At 55.6% G+C, this 10,455-nt stretch overlaps 3 protein-coding genes across 3 annotated transcripts; 2 read left to right on the top strand and 1 right to left on the bottom strand.

Moving 5' to 3' along the window:
- Nucleotides 1-544: 544 nt before the first annotated feature.
- On the bottom strand, nucleotides 545-2,761 carry A1O7_02409 (uncharacterized protein; the record flags this gene model as incomplete). The annotated part of the gene is made up of 1 exon (XM_007756441.1): nucleotides 545-2,761. One exon carries the CDS (start codon nucleotides 2,759-2,761, stop codon nucleotides 545-547), a length of 2,217 nt encoding a protein of 738 aa, XP_007754631.1.
- A 906-nt stretch (nucleotides 2,762-3,667) lies between these two features.
- Nucleotides 3,668-5,562, top strand: A1O7_02410 (cell division cycle 20, cofactor-APC complex; the record flags this gene model as incomplete). The annotated part of the gene is made up of 2 exons (XM_007756442.1): nucleotides 3,668-5,381; nucleotides 5,438-5,562. The coding sequence occupies 2 exons, from the start codon at nucleotides 3,668-3,670 to the stop codon at nucleotides 5,560-5,562; spliced, it is 1,839 nt and encodes a 612-aa protein (XP_007754632.1).
- A 1,763-nt stretch (nucleotides 5,563-7,325) lies between these two features.
- On the top strand, nucleotides 7,326-10,159 carry A1O7_02411 (uncharacterized protein; the record flags this gene model as incomplete). Its single annotated transcript, XM_007756443.1, has 6 exons — nucleotides 7,326-7,450; nucleotides 7,500-7,767; nucleotides 7,816-7,917; nucleotides 7,968-8,156; nucleotides 8,206-8,344; nucleotides 8,394-10,159. 6 exons carry the CDS (start codon nucleotides 7,326-7,328, stop codon nucleotides 10,157-10,159), a joined length of 2,589 nt encoding a protein of 862 aa, XP_007754633.1.
- Between the last annotated feature and the right edge of the window lie 296 nt (nucleotides 10,160-10,455).

The following is a 10,455-nucleotide window of genomic DNA, read 5'->3' on the forward strand; positions in this document are numbered from 1 at the left end:
TACAAGTACACTTCAACGCCCTCGCTATCGTCTCAGACTGTACTCTCTACACATGAGAAATGTCTCTGCCCGGTTTTTTTCAACTTCTTCTTCCACGCCTGACCGAGAACGCACACCGCTAATCCGAGTATCGCACCCTAATGTTATCACCGTGAAGAGCAGAAAGCCCCAGTTCAATTCGCCAGCCCGCTTGCAAATTGTGGTTCCCATTTTCATCCTTTATGCTGTTCCCTGCCATGCTATGCTGTTCCTGCGCCTCAACTTTAGTGTAGTGCATTTCCGACCCGGAATCGTGTTGCTAGTTTTCGTCCCATCTTCAACTTCCCAGTAGCAGATTCGACCCGGGGACCGGCCTCATGTCTTCACCTGCAACCCCGAGTTTGCCCTGCCATGCCCTGCAGGATCCCGGTTTCTGCTGCAGAATCAGCCAAGCCAGGCTGTCGTCTTCTCGATTGTCTCTGTTCTCGGATAACAACACGTCAACTCTGCTGTTCCTTCATTCGCCAGCGTCTGCAGCACCGTTCACCTGGAAACAGCTGGAATTTCAGTTCATATCCATGCCATCTTCATCGTCGGCCTCGGTCTCCTCGGCCTCGCCACTCGTTCTGTGGCTCCGGCGACGATACCTGCCCCCTGGCGCACCAAGCATGTTCCCAGCCTCACCTTCTTCCATCTCATCTCCGTCCACGACGCGACCTTCCATGCCCACGACCTCGCAAAGCTCCATGAGGCTCGTGCGGCTTAGAGACCTAAACCCCTCGGTGCGCACGATGCGGCCCCAATTCATCATGCAGAACCGGGCGGCGCGGGCTTTGAGCCAGTCTTCCTCGGTGCGGCCGGCGCGTTCCCAGATCACGGCCGCGTGCTCGATGTCGATTTCGCGGGACAGGCGGTTCACGCACAGGAGGCGCAGTTTCGGCATGTCGTAGAGGTTCGCCATGACGAGCATGCCGGCCACGTCTGTGAGGTCGCGGCAGAACTCCGGGTGCGGGGCGATGCTGTCGGTGTAGAGGTAGTACAGGAACGCGCGGACGACAGAGTACGGTTCCGGGATGTGCAGACGCGAAGTCTGGTACTCGAGCATCTTGGACGCGTACAGGCGTTTGAAGTGCGGCCAGCGGGCTTGCAGGATCATTTTGTGCACGTAGATGGGTTGGGAGACTGGGGAGTTCTCGGACACAAAGACTTGACTGCTAGTCGTGTTGGTGGAGAAACGGAGCTGGGAGTCGGCTTCGGAGATGGTATCGTCGTCGTCTTCGGTATTGTTGGCTGTGATGGTGAAGTCGCTCATGCTGCCAGTTTCGGTGGCTTGGTCGAAGATGGTGGCGAGGTCGAAGCCAAGACCAGAAGCGACGCCTCCGACTGCGTGGGTTGTCTGTCGTTCGGAGGCGAGGATGCGATTCTGTTCCGAGAGCGTGGCGTCCAGGTTGCCCAGCAGGCCGTATCGCTTCAGGTCGACGGCCAGGACTTCACTCAGTTGGAGCTCCTGGTTGGCACCGGTGGTGTCATCGCCAGGAGACCCGAGGAGCCAGACCTTAGTGCCGTCCTCGTTGATGGTGCAATAATGCCATTTGTGCCCCGGTTGGAATAGCTCGGGACCTTCTACCAATCTCTGCCATCTCAATGAGTCCAGCTCTAGCGATGACAGGTTGCATTCGATGTGACGGATTGTTGATGATGGAGTGATGAAGTCAAGGAGAGCTCCAGACGAGCAGACGTGGAAGTGGGTGCCAGAAGACTGTAGTGGGACATGCGGTCCTGACACGAACTTGAGCGTCGATATCGCACCTGGGGCGGTGGGCTTCTCCCGTCTCGTGGAACGAATGTGGACGCTTCCTGAATTTGCCGTGTATGTGTCAATCCGGTCGGCCCTGCTAGGGTGTAACCAGGGATCGTGTCTAGAAGAAGGGATCCGGCCAACGGTGGAGTATTGTCTGCCTGAACCCGATAGAGCAGGGCTTCCCTTGAGGTCCAACCAGCAGATCTCTGATGGGCGCTCCATGTCCGCCCCGAGACCACCCAACACCCATAGTCGGCCACCCCATATCCACGCACTGTGATCGAACCTTTGGACGAATGACCACGTTTTTGACCACGTCCAAGTCTTCAGATCCAAGTAGCAAATATCATCAAGTATGTAGTTCGCCTCGCCAGTCAATCCACCAATAACGAACAACTTGTCTTCGTAGACGACCGCAGCATGTCGGGCTCGTCCTTTGGGAATGGGGCCTTGAACATCTGGTTGGGTCCAGTGATGGTCTTTAAGGTTGAGTATGACCACATCCGACAAGTACTCCCGATGTTCGTTCTCTCCACCATAGACGAGCAGCTTGTCGCCTTCGTAGAGAGAGGCCGAATGGCCCATGCGGACTCCAGGAATGTCTCCATAATTATCCACTAGTGCCCAATTTAGCGTCTTGAGGTTTAGCCGCAGCACGTGATTGTAGACTTCATCCGTGAACTGGTCGAACCCGCCGAAGGCATAGATCTGATCATTTCCACAGTAGGTCACCGATGCATTGACGAGACAAGCTGGTTTCTGTCCGGTGGTCTTTGAGATCTTGGGTTTGGAGCCCTCCTTCATGACGGCGGCATGCTTGGCCGGACTGGTGGGCATGAGATAGGTATTGCCAGTAGGAGTATTTGCGCCGGATCCCGAAGCTCGAGACGTAGAGTTGAAGTGCCAGAGGGCAGCGGAATTGTTGGACGGTATGGGTGAGTTCTGGGACAGATATGGTTGTGGAGTTAACGGTTGGGCCATCCCTGGGTCAGATGAAGGCACGGCGTTTACGGAGGAACACTCGGCGCGAAAAGAGTACGCGGTGGCAGGATTTTCATCAACGAGACAAGATATGTTGGGGCCTGGAAGACCCTGTAGACCTACTGTGTGTACACATATGGTGGAAAGCAGGCACAGGATCTCAAGGCTAAGTAGATGGATGCTGCGACCCGGTCCGTGAAGAGTGACAGGGGAAAGGAGTGAGAGGGAACGAATTGATCGACGGTTGAAGTTTCATGTTGGCGCCAGTGCCTTCGGACCTGGAGGAATAATACTCCGGGTTCTGCCGATTTGTGGGTGACGCACGTCGGCATGACGACCACCGGGGAGCTCCGACCCCGAAGCGGCATAGCTCTGGTGGGCCCGTGGTTGCTGGGCAGCTGCACAGGCCAAACATCAGAAGTACTTCAGCTTCAACTTTGGTGGTTGAGGTTGACATTTCTTCTTCCTTTCTACATACCACAGCCCCTTCACTTCCTCCTTTACCTCTTTCCCACTCTACGCAAACATCCTTGCACGTGCATAGCATACAGTCCATTAGATCATACTTGCATCAGCTAGATCTGGTCGAACCCCCGACTGCATCGCCTTCGCCGTGCACCATTGCTCGGTTACCCAATCAATCCAACAATATCAGCGACCACTGAGAGACATACTAACCAACAACCATTACCAACAGCTATCTCAGGATCCATTCAGTTGAGAATCTTGAGACCATCACTGAATTGCTGGATACCAAGGCACAGATACTTTCTCGACAAGTTCTGATTGCTTAATCGACAACCACTACTAACCCCTCCGAGGTCTTGATTGATTCTCGGTTGAACAGCAGACACGATCGAAACATTTGATTGCCTATTCGATCAAAATTACCACACATCAGACACAATGGCCACAGCGTCAACGTTGTCAACACCTCTCAAGAGCCATCATGGCCTCTTCTCCTCGAAAACGGCAGGTGGCCGCATGCCCCTCACGCCATCTCCCAGACAGAGAACCGTCAGCGTGTCCAATGTCTCGACAACCTCATCACCTTCCACTCCGCTGCAGAAAGAGCAGTCTATCCACAAGTCAGACCCCACATTCTTCTCCAAGTCGATGTCGAGGTCGGTCTCCAAGTTCGCTTACGCCAACTCACCAAAGTCCAACATTGCAAAGTCACGCCAGTCTCCCAAGCAACTAGAGCTCGGTGTCTCAGATTGGACTCTTACAGGGACTGGGCCAGCCACAGGTGCCACCCCATCAAGAGAAAAGTCAAGGAAGGAAACTGCACTGAGATCAAGAGTCGGAAAGACAACCATCAGACTTCCACACAATGCCGCAGACAGATTCATTCCTAACCGGACTGCCAGTGCTGGTCTCGCAACTGCCGGCTGCGGCAAGCCTGATGAGAACACTCGACCTCGTACTGCGGATGGGTCCGTAGTCCTTGCAAATGCTGCCAGTGCCAGTGCCTTCGACATTTCCGCTCGGGGTGCAGATACAGACATCGCCACGGCACTAGAAGGTCTTGGTCTTGAAGATGACAATACCACCTCCTACACCCGAAGCAACCCTGACTCGACCGCTTACGAATCATCACTGGCGTCCGCATGTGGAATTTCCACTAGTCAACGCATCCTCGAGTTCAAGCCTGCTCCCCCCGAATCCTCCAAGCCGATTGATCTTCGATCACAGTATAACCGACCTCTCAAGCAAGCTAATGCTCAATCGGCACAGTTCCGTCGACGAATTCAATCTGCCCCAGAGAGAGTGCTGGATGCACCTGGCCTGGTCGATGACTACTACCTCAATCTGCTCGACTGGAGCTCGGGTAACCAGGTTGCCATTGGCCTGGAGCGAAATGTGTACGTCTGGTCTGCCGACAGTGGCACAGTGAGTTGCCTATTGGAGACATCACCCGACACATACATTAGCAGCGTCAAATGGTCCGGCGATGGCGCCTATGTTGGTGTGGGCCTTGGTTCCGGCGAGGTTCAGATCTGGGATGTTGAAGAAGGCACTAAGCTTCGAAGCATGTTCGGCCATGAAAGTCGGGTCGGTGTGATGGGATGGAACAAGCATACCCTGTCAACCGGGGCGCGAAGCGGCCTCGTCTTCAACCATGACGTGCGCGTTGCTCAACATAAGGTTGCCGAGCTCGTCTCCCACACGTCTGAGGTCTGTGGGTTGGAATGGCGCAGCGACGGCGCGCAACTAGCAACGGGTGGAAATGATAACTTGGTCTCAATCTGGGACGCCCGCTCATTGGCCGCGCCCAAGTTCGCCAAAAAGAACCACCGCGCCGCTGTCAAGGCACTTAGCTGGTGCCCCTGGCAGTTGAACCTCCTTGCGACTGGGGGTGGCTCCTACGACCGCCACATTCACTTCTGGAATACGACTACAGGAGCACGAGTCAACAGCATCGACACCGGATCCCAAGTGACCAGCCTCAAGTGGAGCAATCACTACCGCGAGCTGGTCAGTTCCAGCGGCTTCCCAGACAACTCCCTGAGCATCTGGAGCTATCCCACCTTGGTCCGCAATGTGGAAATCCCAGCACACGAGACTCGGGTCCTGCACAGCTGTCTGAGCCCCGACGGACAGATGCTGGCAACGGCGGGTAAGTCTGCGTATAATTCTCCCGACCTAAGCGATCCAAGCTAACAAGCAATACAGCGGCTGATGAAAGTCTAAAATTCTGGAAGGTCTTTGAACGCAAGGCAGGAGTCAGCGCGGCAGCGTCCAGAGAAGGCGGCGTCGGCAAGGGCGGAGCTATGGCGAAGCAAATGACCATTCGATAAGATGCCCCGCAGGTCATCAGGGTCGCGGTTCTGTTCTCGCATGGCGTTGGGGGCGAAATGCTCTTTTGGCGTGAGGTCAAATAATGATGATGAGGCTCTTTCTTCCTTGAGCAGGCGTGATGTATGCACGAGTCTCCTTGGATCTCGGTAGTTCTCGTGCCGAGATGCTCGCAGTTGTCGAAGCATGCATGCCTTGCACTAGAGGGTGCTACTACAATGAGAACACTTTGTTCCTGCTGTGTTGTTCTCCTCCTGGCCTTTCCTTTCCCTTGACGTGCTTCCCAGCTCATCGTGTTCCGTGAAGTAGTTCAGCCAAGGGCACTTTTGCACCGACCAGTCAGCACTCGTTCCTGTTCGTCCAGCTGCAAGTAAGCGCTGAGCCAGCTCGCGTGGGGACGTGATTGGCAAGCATCCCTCACCTACGGGCAGCCTCTCCGCGTCCTCTTTGGCTCAGCTCCAGGTTCGTTCTCCAATCTAGGTTCCATCCATTGAACCCGAGCCCGCCGGCGCCAGACCTCCCGCACCCTCTTTTCCCTTCAGTCGGCGCTTATCTTCTGTTCACCTCGCGCATTGCGAATCCACTCTTCCTCCAGATCCTGTGCTCTGCCAAATCACGCTCTGCCAACCTCTCTTCCGCCGGTGATCAATCTGCACGCTTCTGCAGCTCTGTCTGCACCTCTCGTCCCGTTTATCACCGTCCGAACTCTCAAGCTACTCTCTACCGCGTGGCAGGCTGGGGCATTTCCTTCGCATTTTCTCTTCCTACTGGTCCTTCATCACCCATCGTGGCTTTGTCTGGGTCCAAGCTGCTGGATCAGAAATTCCCCGGCCGCCTGGATACGCTCAATGAGTGGGCCGTCTGCCCTATTGCAGAATCTCGCAGCCGCACTCGCACCCTCAGTCCTCTGTCAAGCTCAGCTTCCTACCAGTCACAATGCTCCCTCGACGCGCTGCTCCTCCTGAAACGGCGGCGCCATCTGCCACAAGCGTAGAATCACAAAATGCACTGTTCACCTCACAAGCTAGGCGCGGCGCGAGTCTGACTCGGTGGACTCTGGCGTCTTGGACCCATGCGTCCGCCAGTTTTGTTCCATCTACCACATCGATATTGTCTTCGGAGCTATACTTCTAGTCCAGCACGGGCATAGCTGGCAATGCGGGCCTGACAATGCATGCTCGCCCAAATCATATGCAAGACCTCAATAACACCCTTGCAGGCGGCCTGCTATGCCATCCGCGCATCCTGAACATCAGGCCCCCGCCGAGACCACCAGGTATCCATTTCCGCCCTCCAACTCCCCTCCATCCTGAGAGCCTTTCTATTGACATACACCACTTTTCACCCGTATACTCGTCTTCCAATTACTCTCAACCACGTTCTTCGGCTTGTTGCTCGCTAGCTACGTGCTCTTCCGCGTTTGCTTATCCATGATCTGGCGTGTTGTGGCCCCTTCCACTCTCCCTCTATACCACCCACCTCTACACTGACATCCCTGTGCCAACTTGCATTGCCGCACGCGACCGTTGCGGCGGCCGCACCAAATCCATGCGACTGCTTGCGGCATCTACCAAACATCTGGCAGTCTAGCAGCGCTCTACAGTAGTCTGCCTTGTCCGTCGCACTTTTGGTCTCTGTTACGCCTTTCACTCTGGCCCGTCCACCTACAAACGAAAAGGCATCTTTCCATTTTGCTGCTGGCGCAGATTGACCTTGCAATCGCTGCGGTCGGTTGTGCCGCACGCCGTTGACGTCGGCAGAGATGATGGCTGTCAGAGCTCCTCTGGGGTTCAGTCCTTCGACAAACCCATTGTTCTCTCCATTCTCGCCCTTTCCGGACCACCCTGACTCGCCTCGGCCTCGAGCAAACGCAAATTCGGGCCTCCCTATGTACGATAGCCCTGCCTCCACTTGTGTGCAACGTGTCTGACTTGACCAGGTCCGGGACCGACAAGAGCCAGAGCACGAGTGACAACCAGCTCAAGCCACCACCTGCGAACTATATCACCTCTCCGCAGGACCCTGTAGCCCCTTCTCCCGTCGCTTCAGACGTCACCAACTTCGAGGACGTGGATGAAGAGGTAGAAGAGGAGGGAACAGAGCGAGGCTCGGTGGCTGAATTTGCGGCGGCGTTCCATGCGCAACAACGACCTTCGGTGACGTCCCCCTTAAAGGAGGCCTTGCAAAACATCACAACACCGTTAAGGGTATGACGAGGTGATCGACGCGTGTTCTCTCGCTGATGACACGTCTAGGTCGAGACGGGTCCTGCTCTGGACGAACAGTTCCGCACAAGGTTGGAAGAGGAGAAAGAGCCTCAGTCGGTCATCCACATACCAACTGGGTTTGGAAAATTTGTATATCACGCCTGTCTAGAGTCCTCTGGATCGTACTTACGCACTCTTAGCCGAATGTAGAAGCCTCGCAGTCCCTCCCCAGAGAAGAAGAGCCGCCCCAACCAGAGGCCGAATCTGAAGACAGCCAGACAACGGAGAGCAAAGAGCTTGAGAGAGCAAGAGCAGACTCTACCACCTCCAAAGCCTCCGAGGCAACCGTCACTAAACCTGCTGCGCCTGTCGCGAAATCAGCTGCCAGGGTGAGCTTTGAAGGTTGTCTTGGTGCTCACGTTGGCCTGACCTCGACAGACTCATGACGGCCCCATGCCTCCGACTCCATTACAGACCAGCCTGCCTTCTTTTCCACTCCACGACTGGTCCCGGACTCCAAGAGCACAGACTCGACAAGATCTAGGTTCCTTGAGCCGCCCAGGCTCGAGCCTTGCCAGTAAGCATCACTGGAGCACTTTTATCCGGATGTGACTAACACACGGGAGGTATCCTCGAGGGTGATGACACTGATCATCCCAGCAGCGACGAGACAGGAGCCGAAAGTCACATAGGACAACGCTTCCTTCGTGACGCTGAAGCTGAAATCAATGCCCTGCGCAATGCACTTTCCGAGTGTTGGACCCTCTGCAACACTCTGGCAAGCTTGAGCCACATCCATCGTGAGAGGATATTCAACTTCTCTGGTCGCGGTGACATGCAGGAACAAGCGTGGAAATCTTGCTGGAAACTGTGTCAAAATCTCTACGACACCAGAGACGATCACTCTTCGCAGGCGTTTTCTCATAACTCTTCCCGGCCTACCTTGGATCTATGTCGTGATTTCTGTCAGGCCCTTTTTGAAGTCCGAGTCCGCGACAACGAGACGGCCGACTCGGTGCTTAGAGTCAGCTTCGAACTAAACAATCACCTCTTCAACACTCATGACCGGAGTCTGCCCGAGGCATTTCGGGAGAGGACGCTGGATTTCTACATTACACTGTGTCACCGGCTGATGAAACAGAAGTCGAAGATGGCCGACGAGACAGATTCCTTACTCCGAGCTTGCTGGTCGTTGGCCGAGATGCTGTTCAGTCTCAGGCAGAACCGGCGCGAAGGCAAACGACCCGACTCGGAACTCCTTGGCTCCGCTATCCAAGCCTGTTGGGAGCTTTGCGACCTGTTCAGGGAAGGCTGGACCCAGATTCGCCCCGAAAGAGGGACCCCGAGACCAAGCCAGACCACCTTCACTCAGGCATTCCACCAAGCTAAACGATCTGGCTTTGCACCCCTTGACGAGAACGGCAACCCTAGACTGCTTCCCGAGACACCTACCACCATCTTCGAGGACACCGTAACCACCATTTCCCCGGATGAAGCACCTATTCCGAACATCCTTGTCCTTGGGGCAGAAGAAGCTTCCAAAATGTCCTCGGCCTCGTCTACTTCTTCCACACCTGCCCCGAACCAAAGCAGACAACTCTCACCCAACCCTCCGACCCAGCGAAATCCCCATTCTGCCAACCCTGCAATCAACCACAGATGGTCTTCCAACGCCTCGGTACTTTCCCTTCCGGCGTCCGCCGTGTCGGAGGGCGGTCCAAACCCCATGTCCGCTACTACCGTTTCGACAGTCCGTACGCCGGGCGAAGACCCGACGCTCATCCTGTTGAAGACGTTGTTCGTGAAAGCAGCGATCGCAACCGGCCGAGGTTTCACGCGCCAATCAGCAGATCCCAACGTCAATTCCTTGCCCAACTTCGTCCGCAACTTACCAGACACGGCATTCGGCACCCAGGCATGGCAAATCACTCTACTCGACAACTACCGGAAAACCGTGGCGAACGACTCATCGTTTCGCAATCTGGGTGTTGCAGGTACGATCGCCGAGCAAGGCCGTGTCAACGCCGTGGAACTTGCCCGAGCCGTGCGCGGCATGACCAGCTGTGTCTACGGCTTTGGCTGGCTTCGGGACCTCTACCGATTCGTGTTTGGGTATTATATCGAAGAGGCGCTCAAGGGTGCCAGCTCCCAGGTGGCGGGTAGTCGAAGGGCGGTGCGGCAGCATGGCCCTGCGGCTAGCCTCGCTGCTGCCCTTATGAGCAACACCACTCCTGCCTCGACGGGTGCGGCAGGAGGAGCCAGCTCAGCAGGAGGGGGTGGCGGTGGGAATGCTCCCGGTAGCGGCAATGGGAGTGGAAATGCAAACGCAAGCGGCAGTGGGAACGGTGGTGCCAGCGGACATCCGCATGGAAGACGGACCACGAGTCAATGAGTGTCAGGCCCGGAAGCTGCTGCGCCTTCGCCACGCCCGCTCCAGGATCGTTGTCGTGTAAGTTTTTGCGTCACAGACCTGTCGGTGGCACATAGCTACGCAGCGCCCGTGTCGGCCAGACTTGGGCTGTGTCCGTCCGGCATTCCAAGCTGCAGCTGTGTTGGTTGTTATCATGCATCATGAGGATATCGGTATAGCGAGCATTGGCGTTTCGGAGGTTATTGCGTGTATTGCCATGTTTCTCAAAGTAACGGGCTTCAGATACCCATGTCACGTTTTCGAGCAAAATAAAGACA

This window comes from Cladophialophora yegresii, assembly GCF_000585515.1.
Source record: "Cladophialophora yegresii CBS 114405 chromosome Unknown aczIN-supercont1.2, whole genome shotgun sequence".
Lineage (NCBI taxonomy): Eukaryota > Fungi > Ascomycota > Eurotiomycetes > Chaetothyriales > Herpotrichiellaceae > Cladophialophora > Cladophialophora yegresii.